At 43.7% G+C, this 26,732-nt stretch overlaps 1 protein-coding gene and 1 long non-coding RNA gene across 5 annotated transcripts in view; one reads left to right on the top strand and one right to left on the bottom strand.

Moving 5' to 3' along the window:
• The window catches only part of Vti1a (vesicle transport through interaction with t-SNAREs 1A), a 320,246-nt gene that overhangs the window by 284,975 nt on the left and 8,539 nt on the right, over positions 1-26,732 (bottom strand). For all 4 annotated transcript variants that reach the window (XM_051146794.1, XM_051146792.1, XM_051146793.1 and 1 more), the window contains exon 3: positions 22,736-22,846. In XM_051146794.1, the coding sequence (XP_051002751.1) occupies positions 22,736-22,846 (111 nt within the window). The remainder of the gene's footprint in view (positions 1-22,735; positions 22,847-26,732) is intronic.
• Positions 4,199-4,863, top strand: LOC127189727 (uncharacterized). The gene is made up of 3 exons (XR_007830674.1): positions 4,199-4,291; positions 4,384-4,445; positions 4,818-4,863. It is a non-coding gene; the product is annotated as an uncharacterized LOC127189727 (long non-coding RNA).

The raw sequence follows: 26,732 nt of genomic DNA, 5'->3' as shown, positions 1-26,732 counted from the left end.
CAGGCAGAACGTGGCAGACTCTGTGCTGCTGCCACAGGAAGAGAAATCTGCTTCTAAGAACCCATTCACTCAGCATGAAAGCTCCACCAAACTCCAGACCAGGAAAAGCAAGCTACGGGGATGCTCAAGCTGCCGTGAGAATCGGCTAGACGCAGAGCAGCCTCCACTGTCCCTTGCCCACGAAGACCAGGGAACGCAAACCAAGACAAGCATCCCCAATGCTCAGGGCTGAGCCACTGCATGCTCAGTCTCTATGAAGATTTCTCAAAGACAATGATCTTACTACTCAAACAGTGGGGAGTAGCGGGGAGTGGCTGGCTTCTGTCATATCTTTATTGGACTGTGCTGATCTTCAGTTTAGAAAGAATCAAAATGGTCTTTGGAAACATCCAATTCAAATTCTTCACTGTACATATGGGGACACTGAGGTCCAGAGAAAGTGGACATGACGTGCAGTGGTTCGTGTGGCCCCAGACTCCTCCACCTACGGTGATTTTCCCCACACTCCCAACAGTCATCAGAACCAAGAGGCCCAGCCATTTCCCCTCAAAAAGGAATGTGCAGCCCTCCAGCAGTGCTTGTGAGGGAATGTGTTGCTTTAGAGTGTACTTTCCTCCTTCTAGGATGTTCTAGGTGAGTCTCGTGCCCACAGGCTTTCTGGGGTTCGATGCCTTGCATTCAATGCATATGCACCTGCTGTCAGAAAAATAAATCTGGAAACAAGATCGAATCACACATCCTGCTTTGTATCAGAAGAGGTTACATGTCAAAGGGCACTTGTAGAAACACCACAAAAATAAACTTCAGGGAAAGAAATGGGGACGGGAGGGGGTTGAAACACAATGAAAATAATACTTTGTGTCCCTATTTTGAGTGCCTTTCTCAATGCTATATGCATAGCAGCTAGAGGCAAGCTGGAAAGCAGCCAGGTCCTGGCTGCCAGCAAAAATTTTGTCACCTCCTTTGAACATCTGAAGTATGTTTACCCAATAGATTTCATTAAATTACACTTCCATTAGGAAGCATACAATGTTGATACTCATCTCAGAGATCAAAGGGATCGCTAAGAGGCATGCCATCCTGCTCCCCAGCTGATTGCTATTTCTGGGCCAATCAAGGAAAGGAGCCAGAACAATACTTAGTTAGAAAAAAAATTGTAGCATCTCCCCAAGGACTATGGACTAAGAATCTGCAGCCCCATTATCAAAATGAGCTTATCATTAATGACAACGCACACACAGAGAGTTATTTTAATATGACTCCAACACAACAAACACACTGGATTTGGGTCATTAGCTGAATTTGTAAAACCATGTTTCTGAGGGCTGAGAAACTCTTCAGTAAGAATGCAAAGTTTAAAGATGAAGAAAGAGAACTATTTATAAAAGTGGAGAAGGGACATCCTGCTTTTTATTAATTTCATTGTGACTTTAAATAAACCAACAGGTGAACCAGACTGGAGACGGTGGATTTTCCTGCTGTAAGAGATTTGGGAGTGGGTTTTTTTTCTTATGTCATTAATTTTTGGATGGATTAGAAAAAGAACACCATTAATATATTCAAGTGAACACTATTAATATATTTATTTTAAAGGACAACCATTGACTCTGTCCTGAGATATGCTTTATCATGAAAATACTTAACGTTCCAGGAACCAAGTACATGAAGGCTAAAGGACCTAAAATTTAGCTATTGAAAATTATGAAATAAAAATAGGTCATCTCAATTTAGGGAAAAATTGTTTACATAGGCTCAGTGGAGACTTTTGTTTAAGTACTACTAAAGTCTACAAATCCGTTATTTAATGTTAGAAAGGTAGTCTGGACAACAGCTCAATTTTCAGAGCTTAATTTGAAACAGTGGGAACTTTCCTCCTGAGTCATGGTGGAGAGGAAAGGGCTGGGAACAGAATGGAAATACCAAGTGAGAACCTTCTGGAGGCGGGGTGGAAGGTGAGGCGGGGAGGAAGGTGGCCACACACTCCAACCTACTCTTAGTTGCCCTCTTCCAGTGAGTAGTCAACCCCTCGGTTACATGTCTGACACACACATGAGCTCTAATTATCTATCTTTTGCAATTAATCATCTGACAATTACATTCCCTGCACTTATGAGCATCCAGCTGGGAACTGGGTTTTAATATGAGAGAGAAAAAATAGGGTATTCAGGTTTCTAACAAATTACTTCTAATTACCACAACCTCTTCATGGTCATCCCAATGTAAAGATGCCTAAAGCTAATCAAGGAATTTAAATTGTTAGCATTCTTGCTGGCATTTTAAATCTTCATTTAAATTTCCCCAAAGAGCAATTCTGGAATTGTACTTTGCTAACATTCCGTAAACAAACATCCTGTTTAACAGTACACAAGGATGGAGTAGTTGAGGGTGGGGGAGTAGTTGAGGGTGGGGGAGTAGTTGAGGGTGGGGGAGCGTCTATGGGAAAGGAATTTAAACTGTGCTCTAAAAAGGCACTAAGCAAAATCAGACAGCAGAAATCCAAAGACAGTGAATCAGCTCCTTTCTGTTGCTGAGACAAAACACCATGACCGAGGCGACTCTTAGAAGGAAGGGTCATCTGGCCTTTGGTTTCAGATCAGGAGTCAACAATGGCAGGGAAGGCATGACAGTGGGCAGCCAGAGGATGTGGAGAGTTCACACTTGCAAGCACAAACATGTAGCAGAGAGAGCAAACTGTGAGTGGGGCGATGCTATGAACTCTCAAAGCCCACCCACATGACATATTCCTGCAGCAAGTCCCTACCCCTAAGGTTCCACAACCCAAACAGTGCCACCAGGTGGAGAACAAGTGTTCACATATATTAGCCTGTGGAGGCCATGTCTCAAAACACCACAGCTGGTGTCAAGACACAAAGAGAAGACACAAAGATCCTTCTGATGAGCCCAGCTCAGGTAAGTCAGGGATCATCTACTCTGTGGGGCTCTCAAAGCATGGTGATGCGACAGGGGATTCAGGACCCACCTGGAACCCTCGTAAACTTCATGATCCAGTCCTTCCTGGGAGCTGGGAGCCCACTCCACCCCGCCAGTCCTTCCAAATGGGAAATTCTAGAGTAGGGGCAGGTCTGAGTGTTAATTACTAGGCCCTCCTGGGATTCTGATGTCCACTCAAGCCTAAGAGCCAGTAGGTTACCCTGACCACTCAATACTATTTAAATGAGGGGACAGCTAAGACCCCAGAGAACTGACTGTTATCCTTTCTGCTTTTATCAAAAAAGAGGCTTTGCTTATGACGAGATAATGCTGCAAAATATGAGATAGCCTATGGAATGACTGAGTCTTGGGCCACCCAAAAGTTCTCTCCTTTCATGACATACTTCTAGGTTCTGGAAGCTAAAATGCATTGTCACTCTTTAAGTTCTTGGTCATAAGATTTTCTAAAACCTAGTATTATACAGATCTTGAACTAATAAGAAGTGAAGACTACAAAAATGAGAGGAAACCAGAGTCTTACCTGAATTAAAGTTTGAATCACTGTAAGTTGCACAATTTATAGACAATGAAGCAGTATGTCTTTCGTAGACAAAGGCTGTGGCAAAGTTCTGTATCGTGATCAAGAATGAAAATGTTTACCCAAATTTAGGAAGCCTTTACATTAGTCTCATAAGACAGCCCAACTTGACTTTCCTCAGTTACCACCAACCACAAATTGGACAACAATTTCAAATTTCTAGAAATCAGACTTGATATCCTTCACTCAAAAATTTATATAATTTGTTTTTGATTGTGTATATGAGGGGGTATTCTTAGGGTATATAACCCTGGGTCTCCTACCTATTAGGCAAGAATTCTACCACTGAGATACACATCCTATACTTTATTATTATACATTGTTTTTCATTTTGAGACAGAGTCTTGATAAACATACCATACCTTGTACTCAATCTGAAGCCCAGGAAGGCCTTGAACTTGAGATTCTCCTATCCTAGCTGATATACTACTGTTTTAAAAGACACATACACAATGCCTTGATATAGTTGATAGGTATTAAAAAGGCAAAATCAAGGATATGTTGTGGACAGAAAAATATTGATGTGGGAATCCAATAAATGGGATACAACTGAGTTTGTAGAGTGCTTTTGTGGAATGCTCTAAGAACTGGGTTCAATGTCTATCACTGGATAAACTAAGCATGAAAGCACACAGTTATAGTCCTGGCTCAAGAACAGTAGTGCAGAAGGTCCACAGGCTCAAGGACAATAGAGCAGAAGGTTCACAGGCTCAAGGACAGTAGAGCAGAAGGTCCACAGGCTCAAGGACAGTAGAGAAGAAGGTCCACAGGCTCAGGACAGTAGAGCAGAAGGTTCATAAGCTCAAGGACAGTAGAGCAGAAGGTCCACAGACTCAAGAACAGTAGAGCAGAAGGTCCACAGGCTCAAGGACAGCAGAGCAGAAGGTCCACAGGCTCAAGGACAGCAGAGCAGAAGGTTCACAGGCTTAAGGACAGTAGAGCAGAAAGTTCACAGGCTCAAGGACAGTAGAGGAGAAGGTCCACAGGCTCAAGGACAGCAGAGCAGAAGGTTCACAGGCTCAAGGACAGTAGAGCAGAAGGTCCACAGGCTCAAGGACAGCAGAACAGAAGGTTCACAGGCTCAAGGACAGTAGAGCAGAAAGTTCACAGGCTCAAGGACAGTAGAGGAGAAGGTTGACAGACTCAAGGACAGTAGAGCAGAAGGTCCACAGGCTCAAGGACAGCAGAGCAGAAGGTTGACAGACTCAAGGACAGTAGAGCAGAAGGTTCACAGGCTTAAGGACAGTAGAGAAGAAAGTTCACAGGCTCAAGGACAGCAGAGCAGAAGGTCCACAGGCTCAAGGACAGTAGAGCAGAAGGTTCACAGGCTCAAGGACAGTAGAGCAGAAGGTTCACAGGCTCAAGGACAGTAGAGCAGAAGGTTCACAGGCTCAAGGACAGTAGAGCAGAAGGTCCACAGGCTCAAGGACAGTAGAGCAAAAGGTTCATAAACTCAAGGACAGTAGAGCAGGAGGTCCACAGGCTCAAGGACAGTAGAGCAGAAGGTTCACAGGCTCAAGGACAGTAGAGCAGAAGGTCCACAGGCTCAAGGACAGTAGAGCAGAAAGCCCACAGGCTCAAGGACAGTAGAGCAGAAGGTCCACAGGCTCAAGAACAGTAGAGCAGAAGGTTCACAGGCTTAAGGACAGTAGAGCAGAAGGTTCACAGGCTTAAGGACAGTAGAGCAGAAGGTCCACAGGCTCAAGGACAATGAGTTCAAGGCAGCCAAGGCTGTATGAGATCTTGTCTCAAACAACAACAACAACACACACACACACACACACACACACACACAAAGAGGGAGGAGGAGAACAGGAAGGAAGGAAGGAAGGAAGGAGGGAAGGAAGGAGGGAAGGAAGGAAGGAAGGAAGGAAGGAAGGAAGGTAGGTAGGTAGGTTGGTCTAGGAATGGCTGTCAAGGTCAGGGGGAAAAGGGTCAAAGGGTCTCTGTCTAAATGCAGAAATGCTACCATAGGAACCAGAATGTGTTCCTTGCTTATATGGAACACGATATACACTTTTAGATATATGGCATTATTTCTAATGGTTACTGCTTACAAATTATCAAATCTCAGTAATCTGCACACAAAAGTATGCAAGATTCCAATTTCTAAAACTAGCCAGTCAGTCAGAGACGGAGGGAATAAACACAGAGACAGGAAGAACACACCCAAGGACCCAGTGTACGGACATCTTTGCAAAATGCATCTGCTGATAAATGAGGATGGGGATTTCCACCTCAGCCCCCACCCCGGCAAACACAGGCAACCTATGGAAATTCTCAAATTTGATTGGTGGCTAAGGCAAGAATTAAATCTAGGTTTATAACACTTAACACTCATGACTAGAGGCTCCTTCCAGTCCATGATACTATTGTCTCCTATGAACCTCTCTGAAATGGTTTGTTTCTACAATGTTATTTGACATTCTCAACAACTCTCCCTTAGCATAGACCTAACTAGTAAAATGTCCCAAGGAATGTGTCTGCATAAAGTGGTAGAAGGGGGACCACCAGGAGAGGCATTCGCACGCCCATCTCCCTCAGTCTCAGTAACCCAAAGACTTTGTAGAAGACATGGATGCTGCAATCAAGAGACAGGAAATGAACACACACACACACACACACACACACACACACGCATTCACACATACATACTCTTATGGACATATACAGTGTCTATGTGAGACACATACAGTAGCAATGTTTTAAGTAGAAAGTTCACAGGAGGTTCTCAAGCAGGAATCTTACTGCAAGAGCTACTTTTAAGCACATGAAACAGTGATGATAACACACTAAGAAACAATGAAGCTTTGAGGTAAAGTTTAAAGATACATGCAATGCAAAACTAGCATCTGTTTCTACAGAAAGGCTAAGTTGTGAGCTGTTATGCTGTCAGCGTTCTCTGTACGAGTATACAAATAACATCAAAGTTGTCACCTGCACACTTACACCAGAGGAGCTCAGGAAACAGGCCCGTCAGTGCAGTTTAACACTCCACTTTTATCAGATAGGAATACAACACGTTCAATTTATTAGTTTGGTCTTAATATAAAATTTTGACAATCATATGTCACAGTAAGTATTGATAAGGTAAATAAGGACCGCAAGAAAATGTCAAAAAGTTATTGAAATGCTTGCTGGAGACGACAGTAAGTTCTATTTCTCAGCTCTTCTCTGGCAGGGAACATGTCATATTTCCTACACGTGACTATTTCTGAGAAAATGGATTCTGTGGAGCATTACAGAACCTTCATTCTTTTAAAGCTTTTTTACATTAATTTATTGTTTATGTTATGAATATTTTTGCCTGAGTGTACGTGTGTATACCATGTGAATGTTTGCTACCCACAGAGGTCAGAAGAGGGCTTTGGATACCTTGGAACTAGAGCTGTGGATGGCTGTGAATACAGTTGTCCTTAAGGTGATAAATTCTAGGTCTTAACAGCTAATTGAACAGGTATCCAGTGACTGTCTATACTGCCCACAGTTATTTAATACCTGTAATAAGACGCAGAGCGGAAGACACTCTCTTCTCGTGAAGATTTGTAACTGTTTAGAGTAATAAAAGATAACACGTGAAAAGTGAGAATCATCTTGGCTCTGCCACAGGAACAGTGTGTGAGCTAGCACAGGTTACAGATGTAAGAACCAAGGTGAATGAAGAGTAAAGAAAATCCATCATGACAGGACAGATAATTAGAAATGACTCCACAAAGGACGTGAAGTACTGGTCTAGGGATTGTGAAAATGGAGACGTATCAATATGAGATTTAATAGATTAAGCTGAGCCAAAGCTTACAAAGCATACTAATTTTCTAACGGCCTGCAGAACAATAGCGAAGCTACAGGAAAACTACCAGCCATCTTGAAAGACCAAGAACTCCACTGTCGGCAGCAGGAGGCGAAGAGCTTGCTGCCCGTACAGAGCATGGAGATCAGCCTTGCATCAGAGCTCAAGACGCTGGGGTGCTGGGGCACAGTGACTTGCCCAACAGCACTCAGCTGCTTAGCATCAGAGCTGGTGCTCACAGCTGGAACTCCAGTAGCTGCCCGCTGTGTCACACTGACTCTCAAGGCTCACAGCTTGTGTGAAATAAACACAGGCTGGTTAAGGGACCAAATCATCTTTCAACTCGATATCCTGGCTCCAAGAGACTACAGAACTCTTTAAAGACAGATGCTACAGAGAAGTAGGACTTCAAACTTTAAAGCCACAGCCTTGGATCCAGACTGGGAGGAGTTAAGAAAAGCCTCTTAGTTTTTTACAAGTCTTACATCAAAATTACAAATGACTGAAGAATAAATGGCTGGGTATCTAGCCTGTCGGGGTCCCACAGAGCTAATTCCCAAGTTCTCGCATCTCTGGAAACCTTGCCAGAAACCATTCTTGCCAAGTAGCTCTGAATCATGAATACATCTCCACGCTAAGAAACATCTGGAATCCGCACAGCCCTCCTTTTGATGGTCACAACTGCAGGGCAAGGGCTGCCTGCCGGCAGGGGCTTAGGCGAACACCCCATACAGCACAGTGCCCACCCTGCTACAACGAGCAGTCCATTCAGCCTCAGCAGTTCCGAGGCTAAGGATCCTGGCTCTGGAGCCAAGAGAATGCCTAATACTCCTGTGTTCAATTAAGAGAGATCTTATCTCCTTCTGCCCTAGTAGGGAACCACTGCAGTCCCACCAAAGCATCAGCATCCAGGTGGGAGGCATTCACTACCCCAGTTTACAGCACAGAGTCCAAGTAAACAGCCGAGTCCACTGTCACCACCAGGCAGGTCTTCTGTATGTCCCTATGTCTGCACATGACAGCCATGCTGTAGTACAGGCTTTACTTTTTTTTTTTTTTTTTTTTTTAACAACATCCATACTTACAGAAAATTCTTAAAACTGCTGAGATTCCTGAGGCCCCAGGAAACAGGGATAGGCAGGCTACCAAACAGACTCCGACACACTGGCACCCAAGGCTGGGGCAGCAGCATGCGCGCTCTGAATGACCCTGTGTCCCCTTTCTCGAAGGCCCTTCCTCACACCCACTCTGACTTTGTTCCTCGGGTCATCTGCCTGTGACTGGTGCCTCTCGCCACTCGCCTGCAGCAGTTTTTTGGCCCCAGTCATGACAGAATTCCAAAAGACAAAATGCCTTGATTTGGTGACGAGGTCTCGGTGATGGTTTTGGAGAGATAAGTAGAAGGGGACAGGGTGCTACACTTCACCTTTCCCATTTGAAATGTTGCCCCTGTAGAAAAAGGTTTTGCAAAGACAGCATAGAAAGAGACTCAATTTCCAGAGGCATTATCCAGAGCCCAGGCAAACAGCCTTAGGTAGTGCGCATCGCCAGTGTTTACTGACGCTTTTAAAAATGAAGGGAGCACTTCTAATTGTGCGCCTGTTCAGGAAGGAAAGGTAAACTTCTGATGCAGAGGGATTATCAATGATGACTTGGTCTTGGAAGTTTTTGTATCAACATGCCACAACACGGTGTACTTTAAATATCAGTGTGAGCCACAGTGCCATCTGTGGCCATCTCCTGCCCAGTTTTACTGCTTTGACAGTTTCTGAACACTGTCAGAAGACAGAAAACCCTTTCAGGTAGGAAATACACTGGCACACTCTCTGACACACAGGCACACTTCTGTAAGATCCACCTCAGGGTATAACAAATAACTCGAAAGAGGTCAATTTAATGATAATACTTTGAAAGTATATACTTTCTGGAAGATAGCTCTATGACAACGAAGGCAAACACTTCAATAAATATACTATGTTTTAAAGAACTAGGAAAATAATTAGCATGGTGTAAGATAACAGTAGATTTAAAAACAGCCCTTGATTGAAATACATGGTAGTATTTTTCCAACCTGCACATTTTTGTCTAAATTCTACTCAGAAATAGTTTTAAATTTTTCATAGTTTAAAAGTATAACTATGAGCCAGGCGTGGTGGCGCACGCCTTTAATCCCAGCACTCGGGAGGCAGAGGCAGGCGGATCGCTGTGAGTTCAAGGCCAGCCTGGTCTACAAAGTGAGTCCAGGATGACCAAGGCTACACAGAGAAACCCTGTCTCGAAAAACCAAAAAAAAAAAAAAAAAAAAAGTATAACTATGTCAGCGGTTCTCCTTTGGGGTCAAATGACCCTTTCACAGGGGTCTCGTAAGACCAATGGAAAATATGAATATTTATATTACAGTTCATAACAGTAGCAAACTTACAGTTATGAGGCGGCAATAAAAATAGTTTTATGGTTGGGATCACTACAAAACCAGGAACTGTATTAAAGGATCACAGCATTAGGAGGTTGAGAATTCCATGACTTAAACTACTATCACAAGCTCTGGGTAGTGTAAATTGAAAATGTTTCCAACCTGGCTACACAAGGAACTCCCACTTTCTCCTAAACAAGAAGCAAGCAGCCATCTAGTAATTCTGCCGCAGGCTGCAAGTGCCTTCCCCGCACTAGTGCACACCGAGCATCATTTGGAACCACGCACACTTTCTTTCTGTCCCAAACTCCCCCGGCTTTTTGCCAAGAGAAAACAGACACCGGGGGCAAAGAGCAATTCTGTTAAGACCAATGGCGACACTGGCCCTAACCCTCCCATTTATCCATCACATCTGTATTTCCTTTTCTCTGCTTTGAGATTACTAGCAATTTCTTGACAATTCTTGTACAAAATTAAGTTACAATCCATCTTTCAAGACTTCACAGAGTACAAAAAGTGTGTGTGCTGTGTGTTCTTATACACACACCTGCATACAGGATACGTCATTTGTTCTAACCCTGGAACACAGACACAGACTAGTGCATGTCCTTTTAAGAAAATGTATGCCTGATTCAATGCATTTGAAATGGCAACCTTTAAAATGAAAGCGCTCACATGAAGATGCTCTATTGCACTGACTCAGGGCTCCAGGTCGAAGCCACAATCGGTACTAACTAAAGCTCACAGCTTGCCTTTGTTTTCTCCTAAGCTCAAGTGAGAATTTGAAATATTCATGTTGCCACCTAGACATAAGAATTATGTATGCATTATCTTCTTTGTTTTCTCCAAGTAAAGATTATCATAGACCCTAAGTATATCAAAATGAAATTAATTTTAAGGCAATTTGATACAATGTTATTGTAAGATAACAGATTTTACGTAATTAAATTTTTTATTTAAATCATTTTAGGGATTTGAGAGAAAAAAAACTTTTTAATTAAACAGAACTCCAACTCACATGGAAAAAATGAACTTCACTGTTTTAGGTGCAAAGCTACAACTTCCCGAGCACAAGCATTAGTAGCTCCCAGTCAAAATGGAGTCTGGGCTTTAATTTCTCACACCAGCTACTAGTTTCCAAATTCAAATGCACAGAGAACTGCACTAAAAAAACTCCACTGTGTCAAGGCTGTCAAGTACAAACATCCAAAACACTTAAGAATGTAACATTTATATAATTCCTGATTGTGTCATGGTTCTTCTTGCTAGAGGTAGTTTATTGTGTATATATATATGTAATAATATAAATGTACGTGTACAAAATAAGAAAATGTTTAAATAAAAAAAAACAAAAACAAAAACTCCACTGTGAGCTGGATGTGGTGGCGCACACCTTTAATCCCAGCCCTCAGGAGGCAGAGGCAGGCAGATGGCTGTGAGTTCCAGGCCAGCCTGGTCTACAAAACGAGTCAAGGACAGCCAAGGCTACACAGAGAAACCTTGTCTCAAACTAAAAACCAAAACCAACCCAAACAAACAAAACCCCTCCACTGTGATGCCCAAATCACACCCACACCAGTAAAGTCTCGGTGTGGGAGTGGAAGTCTACCTGGAGTGAGGAAAGATCTAAAGACACCAGATTCCAGCAGGCTGACCTTTCAGCTGCCCTGAGTTTCCCACCCGCCTTTACTCTGCTCACCCTATCTGACCACGTTCTTCTCTCCAACCCCTTCTCATCTTTCAGGTCTCAATCTGGGTATCGGCTCCCATAAGGCATCTCTCTCAAAGCCCTTCTACTGTCAGCCACAGTATCCGCACTAGGTGGGATGCCTCTTCTAGGTGGACACGTTACCCTAACGGACCCCACCCCACCCCAGTTCTGCTTACCACGGGATTACAATGACTAAGGCTACAGTCAATATGAAAACTACGCAGACTTGGGGTTGAGGACAGAGAGCATTGGCTAAGTCCCTATCTCACTCCTGCGAGGCACTGGGTTTAATTCCCAGCATCACACCGCAAACCAACAGCAGCAAATTGTTGATAAGTGTTATACCGAGAACTCAGTTCACTGAAGCAATACTCTATCACCAGCTCAGAAGTTTTCTTATTTGGCTCCCAGATTTCTTTTCTTTGCAATGTGTTTCACTGGTAGGAGCTAGAATCTAGTCATTAGGTTTCTAGCATGTTCTTTCTATGTTTCAGACCAAATTCTCAATAAATGGGAACTTTTGGAGCTTTTAAACTCCTGGGCGATTTGGTTGTTGGCTTAGGCATGCTACCATGAACTCTGCTCGTGTTAATAACACTTAGGAAAACTACAGGCTCTTTGTCTGCTTCTAGTTACAACAGTTACTTTGAAAGGTTTCAGGGAAGTCAATTAGAAACTGGAAAGAGAATAGGAAAGAAAGGCAAAGACAGTGCATGTGTTCTGAAAACTCAGCACCAAGACAACTCTAAATAGTATTAAGACGCATATGACAAAGTGGCATAAACTATATAATATCATAATTCCTCTACCTCTAATTCTGTCTCTACTCCCACAAGGTCAAGGAGAAAGCTTGCTTTCTGTTACTGTAGATTAATTTCTAAGATGTCTTTAACAAAACAAAATGTACTGACACACAAAAGCAACCCAAATGCGAAGGTCACGTCTGAGAACGCAATGGAAGGCTCAACGCTCCCGTCCTTTGTGCACACTCCTGCCGCTCGCCCCCCGGAGCCCTCAGGAAGATGGTTTACATTTTTTAGGATTTTCAAGAATCTTCTGACCTTGAGATACTTTAACCTTTAAGTTCACTAACTATAGGCTTACCATCTATACACAGCAAAGTTGCCGACTAAAACTTAATGCGGCTCTTCAAGTGTTTTTATATTTATTGGACCTTCATGTTTCCCCTTATGTACGCGGAATTCAAAGGTTCACATCAGGAGACTACAGCACAGAACAGACGTACCTGCAGAAAGGTTCAAGACCACACGCCGTGGGTTTTCACTATTCTCCACCTGCGCCTTGGAAACACGGTCAGTGACCAAACATAGCTTACACACAATGTAAGAAAAATAAGGCATTAACTGCTTCTAGCAAACCTGCAACAATGTTTACCTGATATTTTTGAAGTGTAAATAAAGCCTTTGAATAGAATCCCTGCATTAGACAGTGTTTGCAGTGACTAACCCTGAGCCACACACCTTTAACAAGAAAGAGGAAAGTTTAAACCTCACCGAAATAGCAACTGTAACCTGTAGGTTTCTACCTGGAAAATGGAAACGCTCTTCTTCCTGTGTGCAGTGAAAACATCACGTGGCCACGAATAAGACAAGTGTACCTGCCCTTCAGCTGAAAATGGACTTGTCGGTTAGGTGAGAGCCCAGGGAAGCAGGCGGAGGCGTGTCGGGATGCGCTCCACCTACAACGTGCACCTGGATTAAAAATGTACAATGAGCATACGCAATGAGAGAAAGGAAAGGAGAGGAAAAGCAAAGCTCGCTCACTCACTGCTGCGCATATGAGGAAGCAATGGCCAATCATAAAAGTCCAACAGATGTTTGGGGAAAACATTAGAGGAGACAAAAATCAAGAAAGGGAACCTTTATTTTCACTCACAGGAAGTCATTTTTTAAAGCGTGTTAACTTTTATGAATTAGATGCTTCAAAACAAGGCCAAGGCTGGGCCAAAAAATAAAAAAATAAAGCAATGTCATTCCATATTTTAAATTTCTTATACCCTTAAATATGATTTTTTCCAGCCTCAGAAGGACACAAACTCAAGCCAAATAACCAACAAAAGCGAAACCATTTTTACACATGGTCCACTGCCTGCCAGGTTCATACTAACTTGAAATCAATAGCAGAGTCTGCCTAGTCCATCCGAGCCCTACTTTAACTCCTTGTATAGGAAAGCTTAAAATAGTTGACAGAGCACATATCGTCACCTACTATTACATGGCTGAAAAGCCTCCCCCTGGAGATGAGAGCTGGCGTAGCCCCATCGCCACCAGCTGAATGCCCTGGAAAGCTGTGTGCAAAGTCACAAGTGCCTGAGCCCTGGAAGCTTTGCTCTGAACCTCACCAATGCAGAACTGGGTAAGACACAGTAAGAATAGCATGAAAAGCAACTCAAGATTCATGGGAAAGAAATGAGATGTCAGAACCATTGTATATCATTTCAAGTTACCGACGTATTTCAGTATGGCAAAGCACAAAATTGACGTGTTTTATTCAAATATTGTTGTAGCCCTAGGGCCCAAGTATGAACTATCTAGTTCAGTCGGTAGTGTTATATTATACAGCCATGAATTTCCCTTGAGCACAAACTTTAAGAGGGCAATGAACAGATGGGAACTGGTTTGTTATGGAGTCATCATCTTGAGGTTTTGGGTCTCTTCAGCAAGTATCAGTTCCTCATTGTCATCCGCTCCCTTTGATATTTGATGTACACCAAGAAAGTACGTTCATAAAAGACAATTTATTTAGGAATGAATTAGCTACTGTTATGCCCAAGGAATTGTGGGTCATATCTGAGAAATGAGCACAACACCATGGGGATACCAAGTGAAAAGCAAACAGCGCTTATGCCAGGGCAGCCGAGCAGTGCACAGGGGAGGACAGCGCAGCCTCTGGCCACCCATTTGCAGTGTCAAGTGACTTCTGACCATGAGACAGTTTGTAAGCAACCATGAAAAGTTTACTACTTTAAGCAAACAATTCAACATTAAAACAGAGATGGCTTTTTGACTGTGGCAATTAGCTTCGTCATGTTCCAAACACCAAATAACATTTTCCCATTAATTTTTAAACCGATGTGGCTTTAAGTTAAAATAAACTGTACATCAAAAGAATAGAAAATAAACAGCCAGGAACACAATTTGACGAATTGGATTTATTTAGTTTATTTATCTAAACAGGGACCATTGGATCTCTTTAATAGGCTGACAGTTGCACTGGGCTGGTTAATAAAACATTCAACACAGTGTCTTCAGCCAATATAGAAATGCAAATCCCATCAGAAATATTTTATTCATGAGGCAGTAATTTCTGTTACTACCACAGTTGCTCCCTTCCTTCCTTCTTTCCTTTTTTTTTAATGGAGCTCTGCAAACAAACAGTGCCATCTAGTGGCAAAGTCTAATCTGTCACAGGCCTACAGTTTCTTACAAAATTTTACCCATTTTTCTAGTGAGATCACAAATACAAGTAAACGGAAAAGTTGAAAGTAGCTTCCCATTAATAAGGATTATAACAGAAAAAACTTCTAAAACCAAAAAACCACACACACACGCACATGCACACATGCACACACACACAATCAACTTAACATTTTGTCTGGAAAATGCATACTTCAACTACATAGAGAAATCAAAACAGTATAAAGCCTAAATAAAAAATCAGCTCCTATAATAAAAAAATGGTACCATAATTTTATTTTATTTTTTATAAAAAGCACTGTTACATAAGAAATTTTTTTCATTAGACAACAAACCCCGTCTCAGACGCTAACAAAAGGTAAGTTTATACAAGATGCATATGTGGGTGCACACAAATCTGTACCAGGGCACACTTGACTTGTGTGCCATGGCTTCAGTGAATACGTAAGTTATTTTCACAGGCCATAAAAGTCTACAGTACACAAGGTAAACAGTCTCAAGACTGAACTGGTCATCATAAAATTACTCACACTGGAAAAATATCAAAGCTTCATAATTCAAGAAAATCTATTATGGCCAAGCTCAAAGTCAACAGTAAGTCCCAACAATATAACGCTTAGGGCAGCTGGGTCATAACACCTCCCTCAGGCACACATGAGTGAGGGGCCAAGAGCAGGGACCTTTCCCACTTCTTAGGTGGGGAGACCAGGGTGACACATAGTGACTGCTTCCCAGAAGGCAGTGATCACAGCCGGAAACAGTCCTTGGGTGTCCTCCTGTCTCCCATGTTGCTCCACCTCCTGCGTCCATCTTTGAAATCAACAAGGCCCTACGAGTAGGCTCACCAAGCGTAAGAGTGTAAAACAAGAACAAAGATGGCCGGTTGCATAATAGCTTTCCAGTCATTGTCCCTGGTGAGGCCTGACTATGTCCTCTTATGAGGGAGAAGCGTGCGGGCACACAAGCAGATGCTTTCCAAACAGACCGCCACCCTTCACAGACTTGTGCAAATGCATAAAAGAAACAGTCTACGGTTTCTGATTAGGAAACGCTGAGAGTGTAAAATCAGTTCAGAGCTCAGCCAGCTCGGGGAACACACATGTCTGCCAGTCTGGTCAACCCTGTGCAGCTTCCTGGGGGGGGGGGGTGCCTTAGAAAAACAATCCCAGCTGCATCCCCCGGGACTCTGTGAAGGCCCCACAGTCACAGAGTCTTTCTCTTACAGATGTTGGCAAATTCAATGAGCAATACACAGAAAATGCTCTGCCCGGTCCACCTGTGGTTGGTATTTCTTAAGGCACATTCTAACATGGAGGAGAACCAGAGAGAACAGAACTGACTCAATGATCTACGAGAACTGCGGAGACGCGTCAGGAACACAATCCTGCCAAGTGGTACTAAGAATTGCACAACCGGGTATCTTCTACTAACCCGTCTTCTTAGAAATGACTAAAAACACTATTCAAATATATTCTCCACAGCACGGTGAGTTGTGAGAGAAATAAGTAAAACGTGCAGGTATTCAACAAAAGTTAACATCGCCTAAAAAATAACACACTCCCATTAAAATGATATAGAACTTATAGAAATTGAAAACGTAAACATTTTAAAAATGTGGATGGCATGACATCATTATTATGGAAAGTTATAGAAGGGAAAGGGGAGCCTGGAAAACAAACATCTAAATGGAAAACCTGACCCTCCTGGAGCAATTTTGGTTTTCAAAATATTTTTCAATGCTTTGATTTTTTTTTAAATGAAGGTTATAATTTTTATGAGTGGCAGATGTGTTAATATGTACACGGTAAGATTGATGAGACGGTCCTATCCAGTCTAGAGCTGTGGATCTGGGGTCACTTAGAGAGTCACCATGACCATAAACAATTTTTAATAACAAAGGGCCTTTTATTTTAGCTACTAGTGTCCAATGTAGGACCAGGATTGTTCTTGAGAGATAACCCCAAGATACAGCACCCAACCATATTAGCCCATGACTTAAAAAAAGAAACCTACAAAGATTACATGTACTTTGTCTACATGTAGGGTCTAATTTTAACATATATGCCTTGCAGTTGTCCTAGTCATCTTTTTTACTAGAGAAACCAAGTTTGGTTACAAAAACAAAAATAACAGTTGTTTTTATGACCTATGCCTTGTGAGAACAGCACCGTTTACGAGTCAATTTAGGACTAGTCTTTGGGTTGGGGATTTAGCTCAGTGGAAAAGCACTTGCCCAGCAAGCCCAGCACCCTGGGTTCAGTCTTCAGCTCTGAAAATAAAACAGAAACAACAACAACAACAAAAAAACCAAACAAACAAAATTGAAGTTTCTTTGCTGGGCGGTGGTGGCGAATGCCTTTAATCCTAGCACTCAGGAGGCCGAAGCAGGCGGATCCCTGTGAGTTTGAGGTCAGCCTGGTCTATGCAGCAAGTCCAAGACAGCCAAGGTTAAACAGAGAAACCATGTCTGGAAAAACCTAGTCTTCAGTGTCTGGGGTAAAAGGAAAACAGAGCGCTAGGGCACAGCTTATACAACTTAGAGGCTTTTTTTTTTTTTTCTTTTAATCTCTGGTCTCTCAAGCATATTAAGTCTACACTTAGAATGCAATGCTAACCATCACACTAGCTCCTGTGTTTTGGTTACAATACATGTATGTTCCTGCAAGAAGGCTCAGGTATGTGATAATTGCTACATATAACAGCTGAGACCATCCACACCTCTGAACATGCTTCAGTGGTTTCCTACGGCCCCCACAAAAATCGAAGTATGGTATCTTGAGAGGCCACAAGTACAAGGAAGATAAAATGTCAACAGAAGCATCAGCTTCTTGATCTTTTGACAAAAAACAAACAAACAAAAAACAATCAAAATTTAGATTCCTCCTTCTCATTCACACTTTAGTCTCAGATGTAAAAAAGGAAAAATAGAGACATGCACAGCTGTCTGCACATACTCGAATTGTCTGTCACCTGTGGAAAGAGACAGCGTGGGCAAGAGGAGTAAAAGCTCCCAGCTGCCCACACTACCCTTTGAACCTGCTCACTTAAGGGACCGGCTCCAGTAGTCTGCAGGCAGCTGGGTTCCTAGGAGCACTCAGCCTCACTGCTGAGACTGCCAACATAAGTGGCACTCTCTGATGAGACAGCTCTGCCCTGGGAGCCAGCCTAACAAGAGCATCACATGGCCTTCCAGACCAGAGGAAAGGGCAGCACTCTGGCCTGGAGAGCAGTGATCATACAGGCTGGGGCTAGACTGCCACTTCCAACTCCCATCTCAGTCTAGTCCTCTGCCTGGCTGTGCAGTGCAGTTGTCTTAAAGCAAGCTCAGCTTTGTCAAGAAAAAAATGCAATGACACAAATCAGCCACAAGATGGTGCTAGCACCACAATGCAACACCAGAGATGCCCCAGCACTCAACAGACCTTTGGGTCTCATCCTGGTTATCACATACTAGTCCACTATTTTCTATTTACTTAAACTTAGCCAAACAGCTTATACATGTTTGTAACTTTAAACAACAACAACAATTTCAAGGGTGTTTATGCATTTGTGTTTTGTTAGGAAATCATCTTAAGCTTAAGGGGCGAATACCAACAACCCCGAGCTCACTGTTTTCTCCTTTCGCTGGTTCATTTTCTTTGAATATTCTTGACATCATGGCTTCTGCGGGCTAAACTCATGTGCTTCTCTCTCCCAGGGACTGAACTGCTATCACCTACTAACTCCTGAACAACTTGTGCATACATTTTACTTGTTTTCCAACCCTAGGGAAGCTCATGCCAATACAAACACAAATGAAAAGAGCAGCATCACACATGTGTATCTTCAGCTCCCAGGAGTCTCCCCCCAACCCCCTGCCCCCCCCCCCACCCCACCCCCTGCCCCCCCCCCACGCTCCACATCAGAGTCCCCCCTCCACAGGAGCAGCAACACTATGCTGACTCCAGTTCCGCCTATAGTGTAGAACTTAGGACTAAAGACGTGGTGAAGCAAGCCAGGAGCCCATCGGCACCTCCTCGGCTCTCTGGTTGTATGCAGGAATCTATAACCCATGTCCATGCTATGGAACTGTCAATCACTGTAAGCTAGCAGTGGGAAAGAGCAGAAAGACAAAGGTCACATGTTCTCCCTCACTATGGAAACATGTCAACACACAGAAACACACGTACTACAGTGGTCCCCAGAGGGCGTTTTAGGGACAGGAGGATGGTTGGGAGTGAGGAGGAGTGATGGACGGACAGGAGATCTACGCAGCAGGCATATGCATGGAGGAAAATGCAATGGTGAATCCTATTACTATGTAAAATTCATATGCATTGATTAAAATATATTTTAATCTTAACAATAAAAAGGACTGAGCCAGGCATGGTAGTGCATGCCTATAATCCCAGCACTCAGGGAAACAGAAGCAGATGGATCTCTGTGAGTTCCAGGCCAGCCTGGTCTACAAAGTGAGTCCAGGAAAGCCAAGGTTACACAGAGAATCCTTGCTCGAAATACCAAAATAATAATAATAATAATAATAATAATAATAATAATAATAAGAAGAAGAAGAAGAAGAAGAAGAAGAAGAAGAAGAAGAAGAAGAAGAAGAAGAAGAAGAAGAAGAAGCCGCCACCCAGTTAGGACCTCAGTGCTTAAGAACACCACAGCTGCTCTTCTGGAGGACTCAGGTTCCTAGCACCCTCAACAGCAGCTCAGTTACATGTCTGTAACTCGAGTTCTAGGGGATCCCATGCCCTCTTCTTCCTCTGCTAGCCCCAGGCATGCATACGGTTACAACATACAAGACAAAATACTATGCACATTTTTAAAAAAAGTTTAATGCCAGCCATGGTAGAACACACCTTTAGTCCTAGCATTGGGAAGTAGAGGGCTATGTCTGTACATTTAAGGCTAGCCTGGTTTACATAGTGAGTTCTAGATCAGCTAGCTATATGCAGTGAAACCAACCTATTCTCAAAAAATTAAAAATAGCAACTGAGTAAATAAATCAAAAGCCCTGGTGAAAGATGTTTCCAGACATAGCAGAAGAAAGCTGAAGCAGTGAGCACACATACACACACACACACACACACACATACACACGTGCCCACGCGCCAACACACATGAGTATGTAGCAATGACTTGGGGAACTAAGGTCACAGGTGTTGGTTCCATTTTTCTTTATAGCAGAAAATATAACTGAAAAAGGAACACTTATCCAAAAATAGAATTTCTAAATACCTCAAGTAATCTACCTAATATTAGTCTCTCTGGGAAACACTGGGCTGGGTGTTACACTAAGCTATGGAAGTGAAGTAACTTAGCATCTAAAAAGATTACCCAGCAAAGACTGAAATGAAACTTGGTGCTCTGGGTTGAGCTCTGCCTCCCTCAGACGTCCATGGTCAGTCCCTAGGTCCCATGGCTACAGGAGAACAGGTTTTCTAAGAGGTGATTACATTCCCCTGCAGCCACTGCTGTGTGAGGAGACTCTGTGGGGACAGGAGAGAACCTTACAGAGCAGTGACCTTGCCACACCTTTCCCCTCCCTCCAGACTGTGGCCCTCTGGTAAACCACTCTCCTAAACCATACATTTGTTGCTGGGATTTGGGGGATTTTCTTTGGAAGAAGCACTCAAAAGATAAAATATCTGCAAAAAGTACTCCATAAAAATGAGACAAGCAAATTAAAAATGACCACTGCAGACATTTTGCTGTCACCATCACTTACGGCTGTGATGTGACCAACAGTAATCTTAGAATTTTATAAATATAGCTTAGTTTTTTTAATCCACCCACATAGAGTACAATTATAAAATCAGTGCAAATTTCTCCCTACTGCACACTTCTTCTATGAGAGAAATCACCCTTTTGCACAGTAGTTGAAGATTTGATCTAGTGGAGTACAGGATTTAAACACTGACATTCAGAACCAATATAGGGCACCCTACACCCAATGCTGCAGCCCCACTTGTGCCTTTTTTTAAAATTAGGAGCACAGTGGCATTTACACCAGAGTGACTTGTGGTTTGGAATTTAAATGTCGCTCCCAATGCCCGCAAGTTGAGATTACCACAAAGACGCTACTTTGCTCCAGCAATCTCCACAAGATGGTCTGCCTTCCTTTCCACAGGCTCGGGAACCAGAGCCACAGGTGCAGACCTCTGAGATGCAGGGCCACATCACTTGTAAGACATAAAATAGAATGCTTCCACCTCAGAAGCACGTTCCTTAGTGACACTGTCCCTGGTAGAAAGGTACAGTGCAGTCTGCAAGGTGTAATTCCCAAATAAACGACTAAGGGAGAGCCACACACAGAAAGAGGATCCTAATAGATTCTTGACTTCCCCTATAAATACGGATCCCAGATTCATAAACACAGCATATTCACGTGACAAAATGTGTCATTCACACGTAAGGACCAATTAATTTTTCCTTCACCTACATATTCTTGAAATCCTAGTCTGCTGAGCCCGTCGGCACAGAAGCCACTGTCGCCATCACATTGCTTTATGTCTCTGGATCCTAGTCTGCTGAGCCCGTCGGCACAGGAGCCACTGCCGCCACTGCATTCACTACCCTCTATTTCTGCATCGTCCACAGTACTTTACCAGGGTTTTTACCTGAACCTACCACTGTGGGGAAACCCAAACGACATAAACTTATCACTTCAGGTCCTTTTAAGTGATAGTTGACTGGCATTAGACAAATTCCCAGTCCAGAGCTGTAGAACTCTGCTTCCTGTACAATGGAAAAGCTACAACTCCAACAGCTCTCGGTGCTCCCTGGCCCCAGCCCACTGTACTGTTGTCTCTGGGTCTGACATTCTAGAAACCTCACACAAAAAACCATACACCTCGGCTGTAGTCTGGTTTGACCTGGTTCCCTGTGTCTATGTACTCAGGATCCACTGCGCATGCCCCTTGCTGTGCGGAGACATGGAGTCTGCCTGTTCCCCCAGCAGTGGGCACTGAGCATGCCCCTTACTGCGTGGAGACATGGAGTCTGTCTGTTTCCGCAGCAGTGGCCAGGTGAGTCGCCGCAGTGAACATGCAGAAGCGCTGAGACCACTTCGAGACTCTGACTTACATCCCTATGGATGCATGACCAGAAGTAGGCCGTATTTTCCCCCTCTTAGTCTTTTGAGACAGGATTTCCTGTGTAGCTGTGGCTGTCCTGGAACTAACTTTGTAGACCATTAAGAGATGCCTGCCTCTTCCTTCCAAATACTGGGATTAAAGGCGTGCGCCACTATGCCTGGCTCAGAAGTAGGATTTGCTTAACTGTCTTTTCCACTGTCATTATCAATCATTTTAACATTGTGCTCTGATCTTTCTTTCAGGAAATTTCCCATGAAGAGGCTAGAGCCTTTCCCTGAACCCACTGCTCAGCGGTCGGCTACGGTGGCTGACCAGCTCCAAGGATCTGACTAGCTCCATTCCCTGCCCTCTCTGTGCTGGGTTCGAGACCCGCACAACCTCGCCCAGTTGTTCACATGATTGCTGGGTTTCCCAACTTGGTTCCTTACGCTTGTGTGTCGGCTGACCCACTGAGCCATCTACTCAGGCCTGTGAACTGTAAGAGCCTGAAAAACTGGGTTTTGAAATTCTAATCAATGCTGAATCCTACTAAGTACTGCGTAGACTCAAGGACTGTGTGCCCTGGATCCGGCTAAGACCCATGGCCCCAGCCCCATCCATCCTTTGCTCCCTCTAACGCTGGTGACCCCTCCAAGCACTAACAACTGTGTCTTCTGCAGGAACGCTGAGAGTACTTCTTTAATGCTGACTAGCCGTGGGGAGGAACCAGGAAGCTAACGAGTGGCAGTGCAGATAAAGACCCTAAGGAGGCAGAGCGGAACGGAACTCACAAAGTCGGCTTCCAGTTTTCCCATCTCTTGCTTGTAGCTTCTCATTCGGCTGCTGTACATTCCTCGACTCTGGGGCGGGACTTCTCGGACTTCCAGATCCATCTGTTCAAGCTGAAGTGGGGAGAGAAAACTGTGAGCCACGAGCCTGTTCTCTACTGACCCAGTGGTAGTGCTCAAAGGACTGGTCCTCAGGTTGCAGCTGAGGAAGCAGAACTACAGCAATGGCTGCTTGTGATCAGTAATGTTGGGCCTGCTCTCCCGCGTCCTCCCTGGCCAGCTCAGTCAGCAGCCAGGGAATGGCACGGCTTGCTAAGCTGCTTACTTGGTCAAGAGTTTGTTTTGAATAAACATGTGCACTAATCAAAACATCCTCATCAGTTTGCTCTCAGCATCCATGGAGCGGCCCAGTGCCCAGTCAACCTGATCCAGTCTTCTAACCTCAATCTCCAGAATGACAGGGACAGCTTCCTGTGGCTTAGACATGTGAGGACATTTCTTTGATGAAGTCTTTCCTAACTAGGGAAATCACACACACCAGCAAAGGGCCACTGGCCTCCAGCCTAACTCTTACACTCTACAGCCACACTGATGAGGAGTTAAGTGGATACAGCAACACGCTAGTTCCATGTGCTCACTGGAGTCGCAGCAGGGTGTGCTTTACCCACTTGCCATCCTATAACCTGTGCCGTCCTGTAACTACAGCAAAGATGTGCACAATGGTTCAGAGCCCAGGCTTTGCAGTGAGAGGCTGTTCACATTGTAGGCACCACAACTCGGCAAGCCACTGGGGCGTAACAGGTCGCAACGACACCTCTGCCTTATCTCTTCAGTTCTAAGAATAGCATCCTTCCTAAGACAGCCACGAAAATCAACCAGAATGCTTAAAGCGTTATGACACTGGATTGACAGTAACTACAATAATGGATACAAAGAAACAGAGCAAGCTCTCTGTGAAGGAGCAGAGGGAGGTAATCTGTACATGACCCTAAAACAAGAAAAACCAGGAATAAGAACAAATGGGCCCAGACTCTGTCAATAACTTCCATGGAAAAACATAGCAATGCATTTGCTTCTGAGAGCATTCTAACACATTAGCTCATGACCAATACAAGCTTATCATCCACTGCCCACTGGTAGAGACTGAATAACTATAGTAGAAGACAGACAGACAAAAAGCAAGTGTAGTTAAGATACTTTTATAAGAAAACAAGCTACTCTTAACTAGCCCTTTTCAAAGCATGAACATGTAGGAAACTGACGTAGCTCATCGTAAATGTCAGTAAATTAAATCACTTATCAATGCACTTAAATCTCTGAGATGATCAGTGTTCGCTGCTTTTGTGTTTTAAGTTTTTAAGTTAGCATACGAAGCAGGGGGTTTATTATGGCATTCGCATACACTTTGTTCTTATGTGGCCCCACCCCCCTCGGCCCACTTCCTCCATGAGTCTGTCTTCTTCCTCTCTTTCTCTCTCCTCTGCCCTCGAGAACTCTCCACTGCTCACGTCACCTTCCTAGTTTGTAGAGTCCCCTCCCCTACACCTTTCCTCTCAAACCAAGGATCTATGCAGTAACGAAAACGAGAAATCTCTGTGTTTCTGAGTCTGGCTGATTCCACTTAACATAATGGTTTGCAGCTCCATCTATTTTCCTGAAAAAAAAAAATTATGATTCCACTTTTCTTTACAGCTGAATATTGTTCCATTACATACATAACCCATTTCTTAGCCACTCATCAGTTGGTGACATTTAGGCTGCTTCTACGTCTTAGCTGTTGTGGACAGTTGCAGCAGTAAAAATGGGTATGTATCTCTGTGGCAGGATGTAAAATCCATAGGGGAGATACAACAGGAGCACACCTGCATCATTCGGCATTCCTATCTCCATGGTGATGCCCACACTGCCTCTACCAGCTGTCCTTCACATCAGCACTGAAGAAGGTTCCTCTCTCCTTACATCCCTGCCAGTACTGCTCACCTTTTTGGGTTTGGTTTGGTTTTCTTTCTTTCTTTTTTTTTTTTAAGGCAGTGTCTAATATAGCCCAGGCTAGCTTTGAACGTACTATGTACCTGAGATGACCACCTTAGATCCTTACCTCCCACCATGCACAAAAGTCAAGTTGAAATTTTCAGTCTTCCACATGTAAAATGCAGCTTTCATAGCACCATTTGCTATAGAGGCTGCCTTATTTTACAATACATGCTTTTGATACCTATGTAAAAAATAAAAAAATTGGGGTGGCTGTAGCTACGTGGGTTTATTTCTGGGTTGTCCATTTTCTTCCTGATGGTCTACGTGGCAGCTCCTGTGCCAGGACCATGGCTCTGTAGTATGATTTGAAATCGGGTATTACAATGCTTCTAGCATCGTTGTTTCTGCTTAGGATTACTTTGGCTACATGGGGCCTTTGTGCACCCGTATGAATTTTGAATTGTTCTTTCTAGCTTTATGAAGACTGACACTGGGGTTTTGACACAGAGTACATGACTACGTCGATAAATTGCACCAGAACAGCCATTCACAACATTAGCTCTGGAATCCATAAGCAGGGAAGGGCTGGTCGTCTTCTGGTTCTCCTTTTCGACATCTTCAGTGTTGTAAAGCTTATACAGAGGTTTCTTATCTTCTTGATAGGTTTGTTCCTATTTATTTTCATTTTTTGAAGGATTGTGAATGGAAGACTTTCCTGATCTCTTTCCTGATGAAGTCATTCATTAGTGACTGGCTGTTGCATCCTACCGCTTGGCCACCAGTGCACAGCAGACCTAAGCACTTTCTGGTGGAGTCTTCAGGATCTTTAAAAATAGGCTTATGTCATCTTAAAAGGGTGATAATTTGGATTGTTCCCTCCCTATTGTATTCTTTTCATTTCTCTCTCTTCCTATCATTCCAACTAAGACCCCCAGCACTGCACTGAATGAGACTGGTGAGGAGGGAGCTTTGCAAATACTTACTTCTAGCAAGGTGAAGTGTGCGCTGCTAGAATCAGGGATAAAGACAACATGCACTCATTCTGTTTTCACAACATTTATGTAGCCACTGAGGAGTGGAGGGCATGGGCAAGTACAAAATGGAGTGTCCACAGACTACTACCAGCCACACAACTGACAGAGACACAGCTATGCCAGCAGTCAAAGCAAAGCCAAGCTTTCTGTTAGGCTCCTATCAAAAGAAGAGCACATAAGATGATCGAAGATGTCATCGAAACTAAATGATTGAGCCTTCGGAGCATTTTAAACAAACAAATGCTTCTTTTCGATCCAGAGCTTTACATTAGCGGTAAGGAAGCACTGAGAGCTCCGTGGGGCGTGGCTACAGCGCAGCCTCAATCCTACAGAGACCGGCTTCCTCTCCTGATCAAGTAGGCAGAATGTCTTCAGAGGGGGAAAGAAAAAGAAACAGAAACTAGCAGTTCTGAAAAGAAAAAAAGCTGTCAGTGAGAATATAACAATGTGAAAATTCATCCAGCCATTGTCACTTCTTGGCCTCTTGGCTAAGATCAAGTATTAAAAAAAAAAAAAAAAATCAAGACCAAAGGACTGACCAGTGGTGTCGTTTACAGTCACCCTACTGACCGGAGGAAGTGTCCCGATCGACAGCTCTGACATCTAAGGTCAGGGTCTTCGAATGAAAGCCAAAGGTGTAAAGAAGTTGTTGATATAAACAGAAAGAGAAGAAAGGTGAAAAGGATATAAAAAATAGACATGAGAAATGTGGAAATTGAGGTGGAGTCAGTGACCGTAGCCTGCAGAGCCTAAGAAGTCACATGGGAGGCAGACATTGGCCATTCCGACCACAGTGAGAACCAGAGACAGAATGGAGGAGCCCCCCTGTAGGTGCCAGTCATGCTGACCCTGGACCTCTGCAAACATCTGTTGTGCAATGGGGAACAACTTCTCCCTGAAAGTTCCACAGCTGCTGCCTCTGGGGCACGGCTGCACTACCGAGTATTACAGATCGAAGCGATCCTGAGCGAGGTTAGGCTTCTCGGTGGCCC

This window comes from Acomys russatus, chromosome 5 (genome assembly GCF_903995435.1).
Source record: "Acomys russatus chromosome 5, mAcoRus1.1, whole genome shotgun sequence".
Taxonomy (NCBI): Eukaryota; Metazoa; Chordata; class Mammalia; order Rodentia; family Muridae; genus Acomys; species Acomys russatus.
The sequence above is the reverse complement of the archived record's forward strand: the minus strand, read 5'-3'. Positions and strand labels throughout refer to the sequence as shown.